Below are 25257 nucleotides of genomic sequence, written 5' to 3'. Positions count from 1 at the left end.
TAAACCGAATGCGATAGCACCTGGTACGTCTTCTTCTTCGATGCTTTTGAATTGAGTATATTTGTGTCTAAACTGGTGCAGTAATTTATCCTTCGAAGACGTTCCAAGTCGCTAATAGTTCTCTTTGTGTTGCCATGTGTGATATACAGCTTGATGAGCGTTTTCGAGCTTCATATTTCCGCATGCTGGTGGTTTCCTGTTCATGGGGCGTTGTCTCGTGCCCAACTGTGTTTTTTCCATCTCAGCTTGTAGCTGTCAGCACCATCACAGTCAGCTCGGAGTCAGGGTTGATACAGTCCAGTTTTTTGAGAACTTAACATCCTGACCATCTGAAAACACTGCACTCTTCCTTCATCCCATCCTTTCTGCCTACATGCTGATCCAGCATGCTGCCTCTCAGGATACTCGGCGTTCTCTGGCTCATGCTTTCACCATGTGGTGAGTAATCCCATAAAGAGCGCTGTGGAGATTTGATAGGTTATCACTTTTCTCTTCAGTGACATGAACAAAGAAATCTTGTTATAGCACTGCATTTTTTCTTGTATTTATATATCTATGTGTAATTAAAAAAAAAAATATATATATATATATTATGTGGTGGCAAATAAAAATGATTAAGTAAAGTTTTCGTGTACTTCAGTCATAAATGATCCAAAAGAAAAAAAAAAAAGTCATTGATGAAATCTTTCTCTTTTTATCAAAAAGAGAGATAAAGGTGAGGGAGGTAGATGAAAAAAAAATGGGTGTGGTGAGGATTTGGACACTATCAAATAAAGTATTAGAACATTTGAGGAAACCACTGAATGAAGTGTAATATATTTTCACAATTTTTGCCTTGTCTTGACATTATCATTAACTTATTATTGCTATAACACACACACACACACACACACACACACACACACACACACACACACACACACACACACACACACACACACACACACACACACACACACACACACACATACACACACACACACACACACACACACACACACACACACACTTGTCCTGACACTTTACTGTACACTAGAAGGTTCCATTTATTTAATTCAAGATCGTCTTTAAAAACTTTTGAAAAGCGTATCTGTGCTGATCCTTTTTTTTTTATTGAAAGAAACATATATGAGCTCGCTGATATCTGCCAGTTTCATTCTTAACACTGTTGACTTTGGCTTATAACTTTGAGTCACATCTGAAGCGAGGTGGGTGAGTTATGGCGGCAATATGGCGTTGTGGGTATTACCTTCACTTCATAGGTAGGCGTTTCCTTTTTTTTGTCTGTGCTCATGTGGGTTTTTCTTCAGGTTGCTATGAATTTCAGCACAAGTTAGAGATGTGCTTGTTTAATAATGCCCATTAACCATCTGTAGGTGTGATTCTAAATGATTGTGTCTCCGAATTAATAGGGTGACTAGACTGGTGGTCAGTCCAGGGCGTAGAGTGCCTTTTAATCCAAATCAGGGCCGGACATGATGAAATATCGAAGAGCTGGATGGATTGATAGGACCTGTGTAATGGAGCTGAGCCACCAGAGTGCATCAACGTGACATGGCGGTTTGTCTGTTCACAGGTACAGAAAGCACGTGCCCGTCAGACCTCAACCCTCTTGTTGTGGAGCCTGCTGAAGTTGCAGAAGTCTACGGCGCTTCGCTCTTCATAAACTGTTCCAGCACAGCCGAAGAGCATGAAGGGATCTACTGGAGAGTTGGAGATCAACAATTATACATTGAGGAAGACTGGAACTTCATCGCCCACAACCTGTCATTGTCAGACTACAACATGACGGCCCAGTGCAGAATAAAGCTGAACGAGACTTATGAATGCAGCAAAGACGTTGAAATTACAGTGTACAGTAAGAGATTGTTTCAACTAAATACGAAACAGAAAGGAAAACATTTGCATTGGCATGCAACTAACTGTGATCTCATTTTGTCTTGCCAGAGAATCCAGAAGTAGCTTCCGCTATAAAGCATGCGGGTGCTACAGGGGAGGAGTATGACCTGCGGTGTGATGTCTTCAACGTTGCCCCGGTTCAAAACCTCATTGTGAGGTGGTACAAAGACAACGAGACCATAATGACAAAAGAATTCAACAGCTCAACCAAGACACCAGTTAATGAGACCATCACTCTCCCAGTCAACATCAGCAGAAGTGAAGGTGTAGTTCGGTTGAGATGTGAGGCTCAGCTGGATTTTGGGCCACGTGGAGTGCAACTTCCTGTTGTTTCTCAAACACACAACATATCCGCCCTGTGTGAGTGAGCATCCTGTGGTTTCCAGATACAGACAACATTTTCAGACTTTTACTTTTCATTCTGCAAAAAAAAAAATGCAGGTGTTTATTCATTGAGCAGCATTTTTACCCACATTAACAAAAATCATTGATACTCTTGAACAGATGCACCTGAGATGAAGAATGGTCATGTGAACGTGAAAGTTGTGCCAAAGGGGGAAAATGTCACCCTGAACTGTGAAGCCGAGGGAAACCCTCCTCCTGTCTTCAGTTGGACCTGTGATGGGGTGGATATGCTGGAGAGGACAGACAATGTTTCTTTTGCTCCAGTAAATCCTTTTTCAACCTGCAAATGCGTTGCTACCAATCATCTGGGAAACACAACAAAGCTGTACCAGATATTAAAAATAGACCCTCCAGCCATAACCACCCCTAAACCTCAAACACCAAGAGGTATACATCTTTATTTACTTCACAAGCAACTTCTACCCTGATTATCAGTGGATACGTGTCACTGTGAACCAAATTGATCTTACTGAGTATTTTTGTTTGTGAGTGGCAGCTTGCCCCCTGACGTTGACGCCTCCTGAAATTGTGGCAAGATTTGGAGATCCAGTTTCGGCTGACTGCAACACATCAGCCACAGATGCTGTAGGAATGGGCTGGGAGTCTCCAGTCCAAGGGACAGGTTTTGAACGTCCTCCTCACGTCCCTTGGAGCGTGAAGAAATTGGAGGATTGGCTTATACAACCTTTCTGCTACATTACTTTGGTGGATCAATACCAATGTAACTTAACACTGCCCATCACACTTTACAGTAAGTACAAATCCTCAGATTGTATTAAACATTATTATTGGGTCCATGCAGTATCTCAGTTTTTCATGTTTGATAGATTACAGCCTAAGATGTCCGTCACTCATGAGAACTCTTCATTGCATGTTTCCGTGCACATTTTAGGGGCTCAGGAAAACATAACAGTACGCAATACTGTGAAATGGCAAAGATTTGAATACTGTGATTTCTATGTGGAAGCCCACTGAGCTGTGGATAAAAGAACAACGTTGTAATGCTCATTATTATATTTGCGTGTGTTTTTTTTTGTTTTTTTTTTAATTCACAGAGACCCCAGACCGAGTGTCAGTCTCTGGGCCAGATTATGGCCTGGAGGGCAACGATTATGAGCTGAAATGTAACATCGACAATGTGGCTCCTGCAAACAAGCTCACAGTCTCATGGTACAAAGATGATCAAGAGCATCGCACCATACATTTCTCTGAGACAAGTCTGACCCCACTCAGTGTGTCATCCACCTTGATCATCAATGCTACAAGAGATTACAATGGATCAATATTCAGATGTGAGGCCGTTCTACATCTGGGTCCAAATGGACCAGAGAGGGTACCGACTACTTCTGCAAATTACACCGCCGTGGTGCAATGTAGGTTTTCATTACACACTTTTCTCAGTATAATTGAACTGTTACAAATGTTTATGATTCTATTATGGCATTCATTTGCAGATAAGCCACTCTTTGAATATTGTCCAAGCCGTCACATTATTGTGGAAAATGAGTTCAGTTTGAACAAGTACCTGTGTCAATTCAATGGAAACCCACCACCTAAAGTTCAGTGGTTCTATGACGGTGAGGTGGTGGATTCATCTAAACCACTCTGGAGGAATGACACAGGAAACTACATGATGCGAATCATAAACAAACATGGCAGCAGCAACACCTCTGTTTATATCACAGTTGAATGTGAGTGCAAGACATTTGGCTAAAGCATTATACTAAACTTTAAAAGTTAGAATAATCCATTTGTAAGGACCCTGTAATACATTTTGATTAAATCTTTTCAGATGGTCCTTCCATTGACTGTGATGACCGCTATAAGATTGAACTGAGTACCCATATCCAGACTCCATGTCAACCAAAGGGTTTACCCTCCCCCACACTCACCTGGCTCAAAGATGGAAAGAAGATGGCTCAGTGGACAAAAAATGACAGTGGAAAATACGTACTTCAAGCAACCAACACACATGGAACAGCGAATCACACTCTTTATCTGGATATTCTGTGTAAGTTTTGTCATTTTTAAAAAGACATGTGTGGTCTCAGTAAGTTGCTCTGGAGGTAACGAATGAAATCCGACAGCGGAGAATCCATGTTATTGTAGGGTCGCGACAAGAAAGTGCTGGCGACCTGATTTTTATTCTCGTTCGTATTTACAGTTTCAAAACATTTCTATTTCATAATTTGCTGCATATTGCTTTCATATTCAATTTTTTTACTTACATGGTTGAAAATGATACAGTTTCCTAAAGTCATATGTAATCTGTTGATTTACAGGCCTCAATTTTCCGTAATTGAATAGTTTTTCCGGTAGATTTTTGGCCTTTTATATGTATCAAAGTACAATTTACATAAATGATTATGCAAAGAGGAAGGTCAAAGATTCCCATTTGAAAATGATCACTGGAAAAACTGTTAAAGTATACAAATCATAAGCTGGGAATGATCAAATGACTGCAGTTTCATTTTGATTTGAGGATGTTTGGTTGTCTCTTTACATTATTATACATTCAAAATGTTCTGTGTTACAATTTGGCGCAGAGGGTCAAACCTTTCACACTCTCCCCATTATCCTAGTTACACATTCACAATTTACACCGCGTGAGCTTGCTCCTTAAAATAAGAGCTCATAGCTTCAATTAACATTCAGACCTTTTGAGCTGCATGTTTGTAGCCAGTGATTTTATTAATTTACACAAGAAAGCCCCTGCTTTAATGGTTTTTTTTTGTTTTTGTTTTTTCTACAAAACAAATGAACGTAGTTGAATGTATTGTTTATCTGACAAATGTGTTTTGAATGCAGATATGTTCAAAAAGTAAATTGAATAGAAAGACTTGTTGATGATGCAATTAAATGGGATTGAAATAGATGCTTATTATGAGTTGATTTTAGTTAATGTATTTCATTTTAGTGGGTTTTTTAAACACGAGTACATTTACTGGTGGAGTTCAACATTCTGCACACGAGTAAATGATATGAGATTAGAGGTTGGCATTGCATTACATTGCTTCTCATTGCTTTTTGTTGAACAGATGCCCCAGAGCTCAAACAGCCAAACCAAACAATGGAATTGACCCAGGGACAAAACGTCACCCTTGACTGTGAGGCGGAGGGAAACCCTCCCCCTGTGGTGCTCTGGCTCTTCAACTCGAGTGTGACTCCAGAAGTGAACGCCAGGTGGCACCAGAAGACTATCACTGTCACGGCAGCCACGTCTACCAGTGCTGGTGTTTACAGCTGCATTGCCACGAATAGAGTTGGACATGTGACAAGAACGGTCTCACTGGTGATTCCAGGTATGATTATTGACACCGTGCAAACGTATACACGGGCAAAATCAAAACAAAAAGAACAACTCTTTAAACAATTTTTTTTTTTTGCTGTCTTTCAGGTAAATCCAGAGGATTCTCCTATAAATTCGTTTGGGTGCTTGTTATTATAATAATCATCTTGTTCTTCCTCATGCTGGCGGTGTTTCTCTACATACGACAGAAAAAACATGGACATTATAAACTTATTCGTGTCAAAGCTGCTTCGAACATCCCCCTGACTCCTAAATCTACAGGATGAAATCTTTAAGGTCACGTTACCAGTGATTATTTTCAAAATTTGAATGACAACTCAAACCCTGTCATCTTTATGTTTGTGGCCAAACAAATACGTATTTTTCAAATAGAGAAAAGCCAGCTTCATAAGGATTATATTTATATTGAACTAACATAACAAAAGCTTTATGGAAGTGACACCTCAATACAAATTTGCAGAAGTGAAATAATTTGGCTGGTTTTGAATAAGAAGTTTTGCTGTATTTATTGACATGACTTGAATAAAGGATGATACGATATGACTACCATTTGTTTTCTTTGTGAGACACTTTTGAAAAAATGCTGATGAAAATGGTGATACAGAAGAGGGATGGATAGATGGAGCAGCACACTCCACATTTGGCCCTAATTATCAGAGTTCTCTAAAGTAAATAGTATGACTGTTGGAGCCTGGGATGGAAGAACTGGCAGCCACAAATATTTGGAAATCCAGCGGCATCTCGGCAGATTAAATTTTTTCCCACACATTTGACCAAAAAAGGAACAAACTAGACTAAACATAAGGTCTGGGGGCCATACGTGGCCCTTTGGATGTGTTTGACCAGCCCTCAGGGTGTTACTGAGAAATTGATGGCTATTGATGCATTATTAGTTTCTACATGGTGCCCAACAATTCGGCCAGCCTAACAAAGAACTGCGACCTCGCACATTTGGTATTTTATAATGAAAGAATACCATTTTTTAAAACTTGTTTACTCAATTTAAAATTTAGATAAACTAAATTGCAATTACAAGACAAAGACTGGTAAATACTGAAGTAAAACTGAAGTTAACTAATGTCTCGACTCTCTGTAGGAGTGCTGCTTTTTCATGTTGCCCCTTGGCAAAATCAGTTGCCTACCTCTGCACCAAACATTAAACCAGGTATATCAAACGTCAGGCCTGTGGGCCAAAACCGGCCTGCAAGAGGCTCTAATCTGACTGCCAACCGAGTAAGTGGTACAGATTTTGAAGATAGAATTGACTTTCAATATAAATTTCTTAAGCGAAGCGGACACAACACAACACTGAGACCCAATCGGAGATATCAGGATGCTGCCATGAAAGATAAGTACCTCGTTGCAATAAAGCTCACCTCAAAGCAATGCTGTCAAGGCGAATTTCTGAAAACATGTATAATGGAACAGCTTTAGGTTTATAAGTAGCTATAGCTATACGTTTTTTGAGAGGCATTTAACTATATTTTGCACCAGAAGGTATCATTAAAATTGGCTTTTTGTTGAGATTGTAGTAATTTTTCTGTAGTAACTGCTTGGTTTTGTGACAGACATATACATGACATACTCTGCACCACAACAAAGAAAGGTTATGAGGGGAACATTTCAAGATGACATTGTGCTGGTTGTGGCCCCTGAACTAGAGTGTGTTTGCCACCGGTAGGCAGTGACTTGGTGGTCGGTCGGTCGGTCGGTCTGTCTGTCTGTCTGTCCAGGGTCTGTCTGTGTGTCCAGGGTCGTGCGTCCTGCAGTGTACTGCCCCTTTAAGATTTAAGATTTGGGAGTGACGCGGATACGCAGCCTAGTTTGTCCCTGTTTCCTCCGCAATGTAAAAATATTTGGACAAACTGGACTGACGGCTCTCAGCCCAAATTAATTATCCAATAATGGAGCACATTTCCATGATTTGTTGGAGCCACTGAGAGCGGAGTGTACCGTGTCGGAGGCTTGTTTGGTCCCGTCGGGATTAGACTTGTGGAGGGAGGCCGCCTGCCGTCCTGCGTCCTGTCGGGATAAACTTTGGAGAAGTTCTTTGTATTCGGGATTGTCCCAGACGGCTTTGGCCGCCAGGCTGAACATGGATTGGGGCACGGAGCTTTGGGTGAGTATATCATCTGCATGCTGCGTTGCATTGCCGTCAACATGGAGAATAAAGCAGTTTGCTGCCAGTGTGGGTGAAGAAAGAAGGGAAGCTTCGGGATTAGACGAAGGAGCGGTGGCTCGCTCACCAGCAGTAGAACTCCAGACAGTCTGCACGACTCTTCACACAAGATCTCCTTTTTAAACACGAGAAACTATGAGCGAAGTTGCAGAAATCCCACAAACAACATGTTGCTCGGCTGGAAAGTGGATCTCAGTCGGAGTTAATTCCAGATCCACGTTTTGAAACGTGTTGATTGGCTTTTGTTTTGCACGTTTTGTTTTGCAGCCTCTTTTCTTTCTCTCCTCTCGCGCACAGTTTCAGACACAAACAAGTGTTACATTGTTGCATTTTCACGAAATCAAACATAAAGTGGGTGTGATGCACCAAACCAACAAATCGCTGTTCACACGGGCCTCGCGTGTGAAAATAGTTACAATTGTACTCGAAACACAAAAGCTGAGGTTTTGTGTGCCTGCGGTGGGTTGCACCCTGCGGGATGCTGCTGTGTTTACAGTCTGGCACACCTTGCTCCCATAGCGATGAAGATCAGATGCTGGGATTTGCTTTGGCAACAAGCTTCATCATCACCAGCTTGATGTGTGTCCACCTGAGTGGCATCATTACAGACAACCTCCTATGATTTACATAGATTTTACTGCTAGAGAAGTCTGTGGACCTATATGGTATTAAAAAAAAAAAAGTAACCACGTCTGCTGGTATCTGGGATGGGGGTGGGCATCATGGAGCGGTGAGAGTATCCAGAACAGAACAATTCTCAGTGTCACACTCCCACATTCTCCAAACCTGGATATGTAAAATGGAGCATTGCATAGATGAGGATTGTGAGGTTGTGACCTCATTAGAGAATCTCCCCCTAGGCCCCCTCCCCTGTCCTTTTCCATTCTATGTGCTGGTGCAACTGCCTAATTAGTTTTGCCCTACTTTGATTCACAGAAGCATCAGTACCCCAGTATTACTCAGAAGCTCTGTGCCCACTCCTGAGTCTCTCCTGCTCCCTCACATCAAGTTGTTTCACAAGAGGAGGACATTTTTCCACATGTTCAGTCAGAGTCACATAAAAGGGATTTTGTTTTGTTTTTAGTAAGTGTAATGTGCCGTTTGTGTGTTTTGTTGTGGCTTCACCTGTCCGCTAAGACAAAGCCCTTCAGGGATAACTAGTCCTGGCAGTGTTTGACTGGAGAGTCATCCCTGTGGCCAAGTCAGCTCTGTGGCATCTGTCTCCTGATTGTCGTTAATCCATCGGCTATTTTAAGGCACCCGTTTGCAGAGTGTAAAAGATCAGTGTCTCGGCATTAGCTGTGATAGTGAGTGCTACCAGGCCACTCCTGAGAACTGCACAGAAGCAGGCCCGGCTTGGCCAGCCTTCATTTTTTCGGAAGAAAGGCTGACTCAGGGTTAAAACATTTATCTAAACCAAGTCTGGGTGACTTTCAGAGTGACTAAAGTAAAAGTTCTGCTATTTCCTGTCAGACGGCTGCTGGAAGCGTTGAAGGTTGAGGTGCGGAAGGCTTCACACGCTTGCTGTGGGAGCTGTGTGTTGTGAAGCACAGTGTAGACCATCATTAATTTATTGCCCCCCTCTTGCCTAAATCTGTGCAATAGGAAATAGGTTAGGGCTTTCCTTATTTGGAAGTTCTATAATTACCAGAGCAGAGCTACAATATTTAATCTATTAGAAGTTGTGAAACGAGGAGAAAAAGACGCTGCAGATGCCTCGAAGTGTTGACGAGGCTTGATGAGCATGTTGAATGGAATTGATCTACAGTATGTAAATATGCTTGTGATAGTAGGTAAATAAGGATGATGTCATAATGAACTGGAATGAAATGACTGTCTCCTTCTGGAAACATGCTTTCCAAACCAAAACTTGAAGGTTCGAAAGTCAAATTTTAATTTATATTCTTTGAAAATCCATTTAAACAAAACAGTTTAAAGGTACCTGCAAAGACAAGTTGTGGCTTTGGGTGGATTAATTTCAGTAGTCTCAAAGCCACTGGGGGTTTGACAAGACTGTGAATATGTGCCTGCAAAAACTTTTAATGTGAGACACTTTGGATGAGGTTTTTTTTTAGGTTAGGTATTAATTATCAATTTATAAAATGAAAGAAAAAGCAGTTTTTCAGCCAGTTGTAACATAAATATATAACGCTTACAGAAGGGTCAATTTCTGCCTTCAATGCTACACACCAGGGAAAGATAAGACGTGGTCAACAGGTCGTTATAATAAAAGTAATAAGATAAAACAAACAGAAATCCGGCTCTTTAAATCAAGGGGAATGTCTTTTAACTGCTTTAATATAACACATCTTTATTTTGAGAAATCATGTAGTTCAGACCTGTTTCTTGGTCTTTGTTTGGCGAACTGGTGCTGACTGTTTTGGTAAGTTAAGGAGTAATAGATGTAGTAGTGAAAGTGAGAGTACAATCATTTGTCTTATTGCGAGGCATTAAGCAAGTATCTGGAATTATGGTAATTTATGGTCCTATAAACGTTTACAAATTCAATCTTGTTGTGGGAATCCAAAAGACATTAGATGTAAAGTCAAAGTGTGTGTGTGTGTGTGTGTGTGTGTTTTATTTTAAACACGGTGACATAACATAAATGCTCAGACAGCCTATCTAACTAACGATTTAAAGTTGTTTTTAAAACCAGTTACTTTTAGTACGATACTTCTATTTATGGTAGATACTGGATATTACTCTTGATAAGAAAGATGGCCCCCTGCCAGTTCAGCCACAGCTGCTAATGCAAAGAATCTTTATCTTACATTCTCCGGTGTGAACATTGCCAACATGAACACATTCTCACTGGTCATATTTTGTATACACAAGTGTGTAAACCTTGTGAAGGGACTTTGGTCCCCTTTAAGTCTGAGGGGGAAAAAAATATGCTGATCTCGGGGAGAAACCACCTGAACACCAATGTTACTCTTACCACATTTTCCTTATTCACCTTTTTGTACCCAAAGTCATAAAATGATGGTTAGCCCACAAATTAAATATCCAAAAAGGATATATATATATATATATATATATATATATATATATATATATATACACACACAAAATCCCTGTAACAAGAACCAAAGGCACACTGTATGCATTTTTATTCTTACGTTCACAGTTGATGTGCAACACACGCTATTGAACTGAAGATGTGTAATTAAAGTCTAAAAATGTATAAAAGTCTTCTATTTCAGTACCCTAAATAAAGCTCACCCATGAATCTTTGCCTCTAATAACAGAGCGGAATCATAGCTACAAGTTGATGACACTGCACTTCCTTATTACACGTAAGGCGGCCCCGGTCCCTATTTTATTGCGTTTCGGCTTCCCACCGACATATCTCATCCATCACCACGTGCCAAGATGTGAGAGGCTTGTGGAAACTTATCAGAGACTGTGACTACTCCATTAGCACAACTGTGAGTGACTGGCGGTGCTCTTTTTTTATTTATTTATTTTTTTTTTACAGTCTAACTCATTCCATGATATTTAATTGTGTTGCTGTGGTGTTTCGATTGCTCCTCCTATTTGTTTGTGGGTTTTTCTTTTTTGTGTGTGTGTTTGGAGTTACTGGGTGAGACTAAATAGGATTTGGGTTAGTGGCAAAATAAAGTTTTAAATCCAATCTGAGATTCGCTGTTTTTATAGTCACTTCCAGAGAAAATAGCTACTTTAGTGTTTTCTTGATGTGGTGAGGGTGTGCTGGATGCAGACGGGGGCTCAATTTTAAATCATTAATTAAAACGCTGTCAATACTTTTTTTTTTTTTTTTTTAACTTTAAGCGAACAATCTTTTAACTAATCCATTAAAATGTTCCTGCTTGTTTGTTTCAACTCTTCAAAGAACGTGTGATCTGAACAAATGCACCCTGGGAAACTGAAAAGTTGGCTGTATCAACTGTTCCACAATTCATGGCCCTAAATTAAAACCCCAACAGTGCCTATTGGTTCGGGCGTCTTGTGGTGATGGATTGCAGGCCCGGTCTCTGCTTTAACCTGCCTTCTGTAATTGGGTTAAACGCCGTCTCTTTCATGGACTTTATCTCTTTTGTTTTACCTGAAGGGCAGGAAGGGAGCAGAAGAACAGGGCCCAACACGTCAGGAATCCCCCCCCCCCCCCCCCCCCCCTTTCAATATCCCCCCACCTCGGTGTTAAAGTTGGCCACGGAGAGAAGTGCTTTGTGTGGAGTGAGAGAAGAATTGGCTTCGGTTTCGTCTCTCACTCTTGACAAACTTGTCTGAGCTTGAAGGTGTCAAGATGTTTCTCAACTATAATTCCTTTATGCTGTATTACGTGAAAAAGGGGGAATCAACGACATAGATGTGAGGCTCGTGGTTTAAAACAAAATGAAACTTTATATTGTCAAAGATATCAGCACTCTTGTGTGCTCTGATGTGCGATGAGCAAACTCATTGGTGTTTTAACTACATATTTGGTTTATGCTACTTCAAGCAACTTCAAATATAGTATAATTGTTCCATCTGAAACGATTTCCTCCAATGGTGTTATATGATCCAAGCCATTTATTTTTAATGATGTCTCTCTTTTAACTGTGGAGGAGGAGTGTCTCATTCTCATATCTGGTATATTGCCTATTGTACTGTTGTTTGTAAATTCAATTCAAATGCATTTATTACAGTTTTTATATTGCCAATTACAACATAGCCATTGTTTTGCACTTTCGCAGAGAAGAACCAGATAATTCCACATGAGCAAGCGGCGAGCAACTAACAAACGAGTTGAAATACTCTCGCTGCCGTCTTAATGGAGAGACTGTAGGAGGCACAGATCCCAAACTTCCAGTTCCACTATTAGAGATCCTACAGGAATGATACAAAGGATTTTTGGATTACTGGGTTAAAAATGATTTTTCTTTGAAACACATTAAGTGTCATGCTCCATCACTCACCACTTATCCATTACACATAATTTTGGGATAATATAGAATTTTAAAACTAACTGGATGTTTCCAGACCTCCGTGTTTGCGCTCATGGTAAGAGCACTACAGGAATCTAACACGAGGGAAACAAACCTTGATGTGTTTATTTCATTTCCTGTAATCCGAGATGACCTCGAACTCAACTGGAGAAACATCTTGTTCATTACCGATCGGTTGATGCATGTCCTGCAGTGTGTTGTCTTTGCTTTTTCTCACTTGTCTCCCGTGCTCCTACCACCAGGACCAGTACGACAGCATTGAGAAGCACACACAGTCCGGCCTGGAGCTGGTGGAGAAATATGTCAAATTTGTGAAGGAGAGGACAGAGATTGAGCAGAACTATGCCAAACAGTTGAGGTGAGCCTCGTTCATGCTCATATGATAACTGTCTTATATACGTGTGTGTGTGTGTGTGTGTGTGTGTGTGTGTGTGTGTGTGTGTGTGTGTGTGTGTGTGTGTGTGTGTGTGTGTGTGTGTGTGTGTGTGTGTGTGTGTGTGTGTGTGTGTGTGTGTGTGTGTGTGTGTGTGTGTGTGTGTGTGTGTGTGTGTGTGTGTGTGTGTGTGTGTGTGTGTGTGTGTGTGTGTGTGTGATGCAGCTTGCATCAGTGCCTGCTTTTGTGCTGGTGTTTGCATTCGTGTGCATGTTTGAAGGCTTGTTTATGAAATGTTTCTTGGTCTTATGACTACTTTGGGAACAGAATCCAACTTGTCCCTGAAACACTGGCCTGATTCTCCAGCTTGTTCCGTGTGTTTTGCCTTTTATTTCTCCCCTTTCTCCTGCTGCTTTCCCCTGGCTTCAGGGCCACATCTGTTGTAGTGCTGAGCTTTGCTGGAGAGGAGAGGAAGTGGGAGCAGACTGGCACATGATAGACAGGATGTGGTCAGAGGAAGACTGAAAGGAGGAAGAACAGCCATTCAAAAATGTTCATTGTGGACTGCTGGCTTTAATCTTCTTGTGCAAAAAAACCCATTGGAACATAAGAATAGTCTGAGTGAGCTCACATTAGACACCCATGTCAACTTAAGCCTCTCACCACTGACAGTTTCTTACATTGTTGTCCTATTGTTTTTTTTTTGTCAACAGGAACCTTTCAAAAAAATATAACCAAAAGCGGAGCAGCAAAGATGAGCCAGAATGCAGGTGAGTTATTGTGTAGTTTGTTGTAAAGTCTGTCTTTAATAAAAAATTTTTTTTAAAAAGTTCATGAATCACTTCTTCTTGAGTGAGTTACATGAAGGCCCCTGCCTCTAAACCAAATAAAAAGGAACTGAGCTGCAAATCTCAACCTTCAGTCTTTGAATAACCTTTCCTTTTATCAGTGTTGTCCATGTAGGAGGACAGGCCTGTTGTTTGTTTTATGTAAATGCCCGAAAAGGAAGTTGGACTAGGGAAGTCCTGAACTTATCATGAGTTCACTCACTGTTCACATCTCTTTAAGCCTGTGTGTTTATCATCATATCGGCGGCGCAATCAGTGTGTCCTCATGTCTCCACCCTTTCCTCTCTCCTCCTGGTACACGATAGGCTGTCCAGCTACCAGTCATTTTTGGACATCCTGAATGAGATGAATGACTACGCGGGCCAGAGAGAACTGATTGCGGAGAACTTGATGATGAATATTTGTATTGACCTCACAAAGTACCTCCAAGAGCTCAAGCAGGAACGCAAGGCGGTGAGAATGAAGCTGTAACCCGAGAGGTTCATCTTTGCCACAACCAGTGCACTAAGGATCCAGTTCAGCACAGATTCTTTTGCTTTATTCCTCCCCACCACAAAAGTCAGTAAGCCTGTCACTTCTATCATGTCACCGCTGAGAGGATTGAGTATGCATATTCCTCCTAGAACGTTCATGATATCCAGTTAAATCAAAGACTACCAGAAAGTAAAGAAATATAACTGGCATCGCAACATTGGTCCTTACAGTGAACCCCAGGACTTCCTCACTATGACTCTCCAATCCATTACCAGAAAAACAGTTATACTGAAAAACTGCCAGATTCAGGGATGAAATTCTGTTAGAAATAGGGGCGAAAGCACTTACTCACTGCCAATTATTGACAATTTTCCAGCTATAAAATCTGAACAAATCTCATCACCTGGAGCCATGAAGTGGTTGTCTGCATTACACAATCTTTTTTCTTCTTACTCTATGATTCAACTCATGCCTGATGGCACGCTGAGTGACATAAATGCAAACACCAGGGATTGTGTGTTCGCTCGTGTTATGACATGTGCCCACAAGCACAATAGCTAACGGCAGCCTGACAATATGCCAAATGAATTTTTTTATTTGAGAATGAAAAAGAATCCTCGCTTAGTTTCTCCTGGGAGAAGCATGGTCTGAGTAGCAGTGCGCCACTTCCGTATGAAGAATGCTTTTGCAGTTGGATTGCAGCACAGTCATGTAAAAGCTCCACTCAAGACATTGTGTCTCACACAAGACACACTGGGGCTTGTTTTCATGTCTGCTGTGTTGTGTGGCTTTTGGAGGTCATTGTTTGTTCTGTCTGCCCCTACACATGGCTTGCTCTCCCTCACGCTGTCATCTGACCCTCCTCTCACTCCGTCTATTTTTATGAATGCCTGCAGTATCTGATGGAGGCTAAGAGGGCCCAGCAGAATTTGGAGAGCACCTACAAACAGCTCGACAGTGTAAGTCTAGATTTGTTGTTCAAAAAAAATTTAAGAATAAATCAAAATATATTTGAACCACTAAAATGCTTGCCACAGAACAACAGTATTTTATTTAAGTGGAATCTCAAATGTAATGATTTTGTGTTCTTGTTTGTATTGACCTCAATGAAAGGACATGACGCACTCTGTAAGTGAACTAGGGCACACTGAGTGTGGTCAGGCTCATTTGTCTATAGTCAAAACACATGAAAAGATTGGAACACAGTCTCGTGTTAAACTCCTCTTGGATCATCAGACTATAGCCGATTTAGTGATGAGTGAAGATGTCATGCTCCCAAAGCCAGAAATCTCCCCGATCCCTCCTCTCAGACAATGAGTAATGCTCTTTGCCTAAAATAGTAGAACCCCTTCATATTTCATTCAAGCGCTTGCCTCATTTAGCAGTGAGTTTATCTCTTTTTCTGACTCTCCCTTCCCTCCCTCTCCATTAGAGTAAGAAGCGTTTTGAGAGGGAATGGAGAGAAGCGGAGCGTGCTGCACAGTATGCCGAGAAGACGGATCAAGACATCAATGCCACAAAAGCTGATGTTGAAAAAGTACTTATAAAAGGAGTGGGGGGGGGTTATTAACATCCAATATTTATTTTTTTTAAAAGCATATGCACTGTGTTAACCCATTTTCCTCTGTTTGCTTTTTAGGCCAAACAACAAGCTCATATGAGAGCTCATGTAGCAGACGAGTGTAAGAACGACTACGCTGCTCAGCTCCAGAAGTACAACAAAGAACAGAACCAGTTCTATTTCAATGAGATGCCTCTCATTTTCAATGTAAGTCCCGAACGGCTCATGAGAGTTATCATGTTGTGGTAACTGGCGCCATCTTGTTTGATTTACTGGGTGGCACACTGGCTGGACGCTCAAAGCATCTCATTGTGTTGTGCTTGAATATGGACGCGCAAGGACGATAAAGTTCAACCTTTTCTAAATTTGTTTCATATTTGGCACTCAGGTTTTCTTCCCAGTAAGAGTCATATTGACCCCAAGCCAGAAATAAAGTGTTTTGTGTTTCTGGAAATGTCATCAAAAATGTGTCGTGAATAAACATACATGTTACTGAACAAAATCGGCTGCTAGATTTTTGTCCCTGGGGAAGTCTCCTGGGTCTTGTGAAATACTGAATGGCAAATTGGATTTTCATCATGAAAATATTCTAATGATTTAATATTTTCCTCTTGTTTTATATTTACCAGAATTTGCAGGATCTGGATGAGAGGCGAGTACGGAAGTTGGCGCACGGCTACATTTTGTTCTCAGACACAGAGAAGCATGTGATGCCCATCATCGGCAAGTGCCTGGAGGGCATCACTAAAGCCGGCACTAACGTTAATGAGAAGAATGTGAGTCGCTTCGAAAAAAAAATGCAAAATTGATTTTAATCTGGAACATGGCTTCACGTCATGTATGTCTGCTTGAGAAGAACTCCCGGCCAATCTCATTTATAACTGCTTTCAACACAGGACTCCATGGTTATAATAGAGCAGAATAAGTCAGGCTTTGAGCGTCCTGGGGATGTGGATTTTGAGGACTACAGTCAAGGCATCAACCGAGCCTCCTCCGACAGTAGCCTCGGGACGCCTAAAGGCCCCATGGACCTCCTGGGGAAGAACAAGGGCAAAAATTTTTGGCTTTTCAGCAAGAGAAGTAAGGTATGACATTTCACTCTGACATATCACAGTTATATACAGTAGATTAGCATTCTGACGGAGACTCACAGGAACAAATGTGTTGTTTTATGTTTTGTAAATGAGGCTGCATATGACTTATCAACTCCAATGCATTAATAATCTGAAAACTCCTGGTAGGCAGTCGGGTAGATTCGTGCTCAACTTCTTGCATGGCAGGGGCAGGAAATCCCCGACACAGAGCACTTATGAAGAACCTGTGGTTGCGTTTGCACACACGCAACGCATGCATACACACCCTTCTCATCTTCGCATTACAACGCATGAACCTCTTTCATTGTATTATACACGAACTCACACACACCTACCGAAACTTCTAGAAAAGATCTTTTGCATGAGTCTGTCCCTGGCTGTAAGTGAATAAACCTTGCCCCCCCTCCATACACCCCCCCTGCCTCTGCAGTATGGTTTCCAATAGGTCAACTGGCAGCCAGCATTCTGCTGTGCTTGTGCTTTCATCAGCACGGGACTCAAACAACATTGAATTTTCCTCTACAGGCATTCACAAACACACTGCTTTCATTATACTGCCCAGAACCTGGCATTATGTGTCGCATCACAATAAAATCTTTGTATCAACATCAGATTGAGACCAGGTTTGCCAGGTCAGAAAAACTGGATCATTGTTGAACGTTGACATTTTTGTACTTACACTTCAGTGCTATTCAGGGCATTACCGCTACATTACGTTGCAAATCAGTACTCTTCCCTCAAAGGGGCACTTCTGCTGATGCTCAGAATTAAAGCAGTGATATGAGTGGCAGACCACTAACCAGCTAATGGTCCCCCTCCTCCAGTCCCAGCTCTAAATGATCCCTTTTTCCTTCCCCGTGGTGTTTGCTTGTTCAGCACCTCTCTTCTTGCTGCTTGTCTTACTGGCTGGGCTCTGCTGTGCACTCTTTCTGTTCTGCGTATGTGTGTGGCACAGTGCTCTGTGTCATCAGTCATGCTCTCCCAATTAGGCCCGAGCAGTTTGAATAGGAGGCTGGCTATACTGGCTGGAGTGAGCTCTTGGTTTATGTCTGGCCCCTAAACATTACCATCCTCAGCTGCTCTCCTGTACTTAGAGCCCTATAACGCTCAAGAAAAGTAACACCTACTGGGTAGATGTTCCCATAATAACCGTGTTGTACTCCTAGAGCTTAGCATTTACACAAGGGACCTTGTCATAGGCCTATTTCAGACATTCAGTATTGAAGACTAGAAGCCATCAGCCTCCTGTGTAATTTACCTAATAGAACCCACCCCCACCCTCAGAAGTGCTGCTCACACTGGGAGATTTTCACATGGTTAACTGCAGGCATGTTTTCAGGATAACTTCTTTCTAATGGGTCACTCTGGGCATTCATCAAGCCTAAAAAATCTATAGGCGCAGCCTTGCTGTTGTAATTATGCAGGCTATTTTTAAACGAATCTACTACTATATGAGCTGATGGTTTATCTGGATCAGACTTGGGATCATAACACTTCAAAGTAATTTATAAAACTCAATCTTCAATATGGGTCTTATTCACAGTTATTTACAGTTCTGGGAATTAAATTTTTTTGTGAATACTAATGCAAAATCTGATAATTTTATATAACCTTCCAAAAAACTATTATGATCTAAAATATGTGACCTCGACAATATATGAAAATATAATTGGTTAGTAATTGGGAAGGCTTGCCTTACTCGTATCATTATTTCTAATTCTATAATTGTGGGTTCTTTATTCTGGCTGGTCCTCACTGGGATTCATTTCTGCTTTATTTCTGCTGCAGATGTGCACCAGTGTGAAACTGTGGTTGGTTGCTTGCTGTGTAGTTTTTGTCGTCTGGACATTATTTAATTTTCTTCACGTTAATAAGGGCCAAAGGCACAGATGTGCATATGTGCTTTCATGCTATTTGGCCTCATGTGCCGGGTTTGCTCCAGTGTTGTCTTCCTGGCTTTGTGGTGTGCTCTAAGGTGTTGACATTGTCTTTTTCTTTCCTTTGTCGTTTTGTTTTTGTCTTTCCCTGTCCTCCCAATTTCTTTATCTCTTCTCTCCCTTTCTCCCCTATACACCACTTTATCTATGCCTGCATACCCAATTCTTTTGGGTGCTGGTACTTTGGTCTTGCCCAACCTAAGCTCTCTTCCTCCACGCTCACTCCTTCCTCCACACCCCCCACCCCTTCACCCGCTAATGGACCCCCTTCCCCCAAGTTTGGCCGGGACCCCCTGTCGTACTGTTTGAAGGAGATCAATAAGACAGTCAAACCCAGAATCTCTTCCTTCCGGACGCTCAGGAGATCGGTGAGTCACCAGACGACTTGGATCAGGTGTCAGGAGACCTCCACTCACACGGGCTCGCGCTTCATCTGTGATCACGTTACACTTTCAGACACTGTTTCTGTTCAATACATATAAAAAAAACAAATGAATCTTCTGAAGATAAGAAGCAAGATATTTTGAGATTTTTCTGTACACACACCATTTTTTTCCCCCCCTCAGAAATTTACTCCAGAGAAGATTATGGTAATAAGCTCAACACAGCTGGTGTGGGGGGGCTTCCTTCATGTGAAACTTAAAGATGGCCACCTTTTCTTTACAAAAACTCATCACCTTGTGATTTTCTCTGCCAGAGCTTCTGCTGTGGTGGACTTAACATGCACCAAACACCTCACTGTCATGTGGACAGTGGGATTGATTGGGTTTGGATTGAAGAGGTGGCCACCTGGTGGTGAAGGAAGGGAGGGACGCTTGGTAGCACCACGGAACAATCTGAAACTATTTGGAAATAACTTGATTTGTGAACAGTTTTTTGAGTTTTCAATTTTCTTCCAGTCATATTTCTTGAAGGTTTCTGTTGATAAATGGGACTGTGCAGTGTTTTGGTTCATGGGTGGTGGTATTGTGCTCAGCTCATGGATTTGCTGTTTCCATCACTGGCTATACATTCATTTGGAACCTGACAAAATGTGACATGGGGGAAATTTTAAACCACTATATTCTAGTCAAAACATTGTCCCCTGAGCTGAACACAGACCGCAGGTTTGCTGTTCCTCCAGAGTTTCGTGTCTCATTTGCCACGGTGACTGTTATTGTGAAACTGGTAAAATGCTGAGACTCCATGCCGTGCCTACCCACCCTTCCTGTGACCTCTTTCAGCCCACGGTGACTGAAGATTTCGCCCATCTCCCTCCAGAGCAGCGCAGGAAAAGGTTGCAACAAAAATTAGAGGAAATTTACAAAGATTTGCAGAAGGAAGTGGATCAGAGGTGTGTGTATGTATGTATGTGTGTGTGTGTGTGTGTGCTTATCTGTGTGTATATTAATAACCACCTCGGTTAGAAATGTCTTACCACTGTGGTGTCTGTGTTTTAACTGTTTGCCTTCCCCTGAGCTTTACAGTCAACTGAAATGTACTGAAAGTCACTTTTTATCTTTTATTTCTATCTCTTTTATCTGTCTTCCCCCCTCTATCTTTGTCTTTTCAGTGAAGCTCTAGGAAAAATGAAAGATGTTTATGAGAAAAATCCTCAAATGGGAGACCCGGCTAGTCTGGCATCCCAAATCAACCAGACATCCCAGAATATAGAGCGGCTCAGAGGCGAGCTGAACAAATATGAGGTAATTTTGGCCTGACGGGATCTTTTGAAGGCCAGTTCGAATGCTTAAAAAAAAATTAAATAAAAAATCCTGTTTTAATGCTGATGTTTGCTCTTGGACAGATTTGCTAAATACTGCCCTGTTTTCCTCTTTATCAGTGTAAACCAAACATATGTCTCTGTATAGCTATGGGTGCAGTAATATGTTCTGCTCTCAGTCCTTTTCATTCTGGTTCTCCTCCATCATGCAGACTTGGCTGGCTGAAGCTGGAGGTCGTGGAGAGACTTTACGTTATAAACCACACACATTTAACAATAATGGCACTCTTGATGTACACAGGTAATCACATGAACTGATAAGAGACAACGTGGCTTCAAACACGTCTGTTGACGCCTCTGTATATCAAACATGTATTGTCTTTCCAGCCCTGATGGAGCTCACTCGGACGAAAGCACTCCTGATCCCTCGCAGGCCATCTATGCCGAGTTTGACGATGACTTTGAGGATGAAGAACTCACTGCTCCGATTGGGAATTGCACAGCCATGTACAATTTCCCGGGTATGTCGCAGCTTGCTTTGCGTCTCTCACTCACTTTTGTTGAGGAGTGTGCTTGCGAGATGAGCCAAATTTGAAGTGGACTATGTACGATACTCTTGGTAATAAGAGACGACGACTCTAAAATTCAGCTTTCCCGGTTACTTTCTTTTAAAGTAGACTTGTGAAGTACTATTCCCCACAGCCACTCTCATTCTGTTGATTGTGTTGTGTGGCTAAAATATATTCAGACTGCACAGCTGGACATTTGGAGATTAAGCGGAGCTGTTCGGTGGTAAAAGAAGCAAAGTTTCAATGCAAACCATTATAGCTTGCTATGTAATGAGTAAATACTACTTTGAGTTACCGTGATCGTAAGCAGTATTTAATCTGATTTTGGTGGAAGGAAAACATTTATCAAACCAACAGAGAAGCAGAAATGGCAGCCAATTACAGGCAGTAAAACACAAGTTAGAGGTTTACAGCTGAAACTGACTGCACAAGGCTGGTATCAAGCAGAACGGCACGGTGTCATCTAATCCGCCGCTCCTCTTCAGGTGCCAGTGAAGGGACCATTTCAATGCAGGAAGGGGAGGTGCTGGCTGTGGTGGAGGAAGACAAAGGCGACGGCTGGACCCGAGTCCGTAGGAGCAATGGGGATGAAGGCTACATACCCACATCTTATGTCACCATCACTCTGAGTAAATGACACGATGAACAAGAGGAAAACGGATCAACTGTGGACAGTTCTTCCCATCGGACCAATCACATAGAGGCACAAACATTGGCAGGACCACGTGTGTACCCAGGAAAATCCTAATAAGGTGCTCTGATGTCTGGAGTGAGGTGTAGCATATTTACTTTCTGATATCATGTTTTTTTTTTTTACTTTTTGTTTTTATGAAGCAATCCTGCTCACACGTGAGGCACTATTAAGGTACAAGTGCTTGCCGTGTTTCACAGCCTACTGAGACATTTGCTTCTCGATGTGAGAGTAATAAGCAGAGGAGGGTTAGGAGGAGGAGGAGGAGGAGGAGGAGGAGTGTGATGAGTGCTGCTGCCATCTGTACAATGAGTAATGCCACCAGTAATATCTAGGAGGAAGTTGCCTCACTTGTTTACCCTTTCAGTTAAAAACTGACCTGCTGTGACCCATAGCAACCCCAACCATCAATGAAACCAGAATACATGACCCGTTTTAGTTTTCATTTCACTCAACTGTGCCACTTCTTTCCCTGGGGGATGGACACGTTACACTTTGCTTTTGGTTTTCAGCCATTTGTGAGGCCAAAGGTGTGGGCAGAGAAAAATCACATTCACACAGCTACGATAAAAACATTCTATTCTTCAGACAATTGCAGCCATATCGTCATTTAAGGTAATTTCAGACATTTAGCAGAAGCAAGGCTATGCGGTGGCTGTTGTTTTCTAACAGTTACAACCTGAAAATTGTACTAAAATAATTTATTGAAAATGTTTATAAACATTTTCAGGTTGGACAGAAGTTGTACTTTGTATTAAGGTTGTTATCATGTTTCTCTTATGTCCTTGTAAACATAGGACAGTTTGTAGCCCACAAAAGGGAGTTAATGCACCATAAATGTGCTCCATTAGGGCTGTTGTATTTATGTAAGAAATAATATATATTTTAGCTACCACAACACCACTATTGTCTTATTAGCCTTTTAACCATTTGAATAAAGATTGTCATGCTGTGTGAAGTACCTAATTTAGTCACTAATATTTTATTGGGTTTTACTTCACATGTTCTGAAGCTCTTTCACATATTTTTATTTTATTTTTATTTTTTACATTGTTATGGAGCCAGCAAAAAGCATTACTTTTAAAGTAAGCGCTTGTGTGTCTTTGGTGCCTTTCTGGTTAAAAGCATTGTATGTATATACCATTTTTGCATTCAAGATATTCTTTTTTTTTCCCCATTACTTAATAAATGTCAAGCACATTTCAAAGTGGTTCAGTTATGTTTAGACCTGGCTAAATAAATAACTTGAGCAAATGGTTTGTTCTGTTTCCTTGATGTTTTTGTGACTTTGAGGTCTATATAGTCATTTTATATAAGTTTGTGAGTACCTATGATTTTAATAATTACCAATTTTAGATATTTTGTTAAGAGAGTTTTTGCTCTCGAGCATGTTGGCTTGGTACTTATAGACATGCATTACTTTTGATTAAAAGTGGGGAATTTGCATGTGTTGGTCTCATACAATGAAATAAAGTAAACAGGAAGCCACAAGACTGGTTTCAGATTTTCAAATGAAGCATGCAATTCAATCTATACTTCCTGCAATCTCCTGTGACACTCCACCTATTGGTTTGTTTACAACACTAACCTCAGGTTTGATACAGTTAAATGGAGTTTTTCCCCTTTATCTGAGAGGCAACAATAATACTTATAGGATGAAGAAAAAAACCCTGACAATGCAAGCAAGCAAGCACACACACACACACACACACACACACACACACACACACACACACACACACACACACACACACACACACACACACACACACACACACACACACACACACACACACACACACACACACACACACACACACACACACACACACGATTCATTCATCGATTGTTTTTTCATGGATTCATAATTCTATATAATTGTACTTAAAACAGCACATGCAGGTTAAGTCCAGTAGGTGGCATCGTTGAATCACTTCAGGAGAGTGTCACATGTTCGCCATCAACTCTCTGCGCTGCATAATTATGTTTTCAATATAGGACATGCATTTGCATACCTGATTAAATTGCACTGGCTTCGAAGCCACTCTGTTTATAATGACAAATTAAATAACCTGAACCTGGCATGCGCTCCACTTTCACGTCACCTTTTTCACAACAGCAGGCAAGTGAGGAGAAGAGCTGTTAAGGTGCGATGAGCTCTGCTGAGCAAAGGGAGCACGCAGCACGCCGTGGCACTGACTGACTGGTTAGATGACAGAGGAATCAGATCGTCATTTGTATGCAAAGCCTCTATTCTCAAGATGCATTAAAGGTCAGTTTTTCAATAAGACCAGTGGAACCAGCCAACAGCTGGCAGTGAACACTTCAGCAGATCCTGTATTATACATTGTGGGCTCAATTGTTTTTGTTATCAGAACAACAAAAAACTATATATAGCCATGTCATATAAGAAAAAACCCAAACAGGCTTGGTGCATGATGTAGTGGCTCTTTGTGCCCTTTAATTATAATTAAAGTCTTACCTTTTAATACTGATAACAGCGATGACCCCATTTCCATATTCCAACAAGCTTTTTACTTTATCTCACACCCGATGACTGGAGCTTGTCAGTTTGACAGTCAGTGGCTTTAAAGTTTTTCACAGACAGACCAGTTATATAAACACAATGAGGGCACAAAGACTTGCATTTTAATAACAGCGTAGCAGAGGAAACACAAACAGGTGCAGGGATCCTAATTAGTGACTACATCAGCTGCAGGGAAGACAGGGAAGATCCAAAGCAAATAAAGTTAGAAATATTTACTTAAAACAACACTATAAACCATTTAAACGCAGTAAATAATTGTAAAACAACATCAAACCCCCCACTAATTATAAAGACAATTCTAAACCTTAAACTGCTTGATATAGCAGCAGTGTGCCTGACTCCAATCCCCCTACTAATTTACAATGGTTTGTTCCAGGGGTACTTAAACTGATAATTTGTCCTGCACGTGGCACCATAGGACTGAATTGGATGGAGTGTCACATTGTTTTCATTAGGAAAAACAGTTCTCCATCATAGAAGTGTCACTAGGACACATTTACATGATGCTCAGTTCGAAGTTAGTGTTGATAAACTTAAGTGATGCACATTTATTTTTCTCAATGATAGAATCATTTAGGAAAGCCTAGTAATCAAACGAAGAAGTGTTGCAGCCACCAGGACAAGTGAGTGCAGACATTTTCAATTTGTCCAAACAAAGTGCTGTGAAAAATTAGGTTTCCCTTTCGCAGGTGGGATGGCCAATTCTTTTCATATCACT

The 25257-nt window shown here is 41.2% G+C and overlaps 2 protein-coding genes across 4 annotated transcripts; both read left to right on the top strand.

Moving 5' to 3' along the window:
* The first annotated feature begins 198 nt into the window (after positions 1–198).
* LOC308124597 (intercellular adhesion molecule 1) lies at positions 199–6157 on the top strand. 2 transcript variants are annotated; one of them, XM_080487681.1, is made up of 10 exons: positions 199–438; positions 1577–1858; positions 1948–2259; positions 2404–2691; positions 2795–3055; positions 3360–3677; positions 3759–3995; positions 4097–4315; positions 5343–5606; positions 5702–6157. In XM_080487681.1, the coding sequence occupies exons 1-10, from the start codon at positions 387–389 to the stop codon at positions 5878–5880; spliced, it is 2412 nt and encodes an 803-aa protein (XP_080343807.1). In that variant the 5' UTR covers positions 199–386; the 3' UTR covers positions 5881–6157. The 2 variants fall into 2 exon arrangements, with proteins under 2 accessions (XP_080343807.1, XP_080343808.1); XM_080487682.1 differs by having other exon boundaries at positions 203–438; positions 2801–3055.
* Positions 6158–7397: 1240 nt separating this feature from the next.
* On the top strand, positions 7398–23250 carry trip10a (thyroid hormone receptor interactor 10a). Of its 2 annotated transcripts, XM_080487511.1 has the most exons (15): positions 7398–7733; positions 12985–13100; positions 13829–13885; positions 14269–14416; positions 15334–15396; positions 15870–15974; positions 16077–16205; positions 16628–16774; positions 16895–17083; positions 19233–19397; positions 20253–20362; positions 20582–20714; positions 20944–21032; positions 21119–21252; positions 21786–23248. In XM_080487511.1, exons 1-15 carry the CDS (start codon positions 7710–7712, stop codon positions 21935–21937), a joined length of 1761 nt encoding a protein of 586 aa, XP_080343637.1. In that variant the 5' UTR covers positions 7398–7709; the 3' UTR covers positions 21938–23248. The 2 variants fall into 2 exon arrangements, with proteins under 2 accessions (XP_080343637.1, XP_080343638.1); XM_080487512.1 differs by lacking the exon at positions 19233–19397 and having other exon boundaries at positions 7431–7733; positions 21786–23250.
* The last annotated feature ends 2007 nt before the right edge of the window (positions 23251–25257 follow it).

Source organism: Lipophrys pholis (assembly GCF_963383615.2).
Source record: "Lipophrys pholis genome assembly, chromosome: 19".
Classification (NCBI taxonomy): Eukaryota; Metazoa; Chordata; class Actinopteri; order Blenniiformes; family Blenniidae; genus Lipophrys; species Lipophrys pholis.
This window is presented reverse-complemented; position numbering and strand designations above follow the sequence as displayed.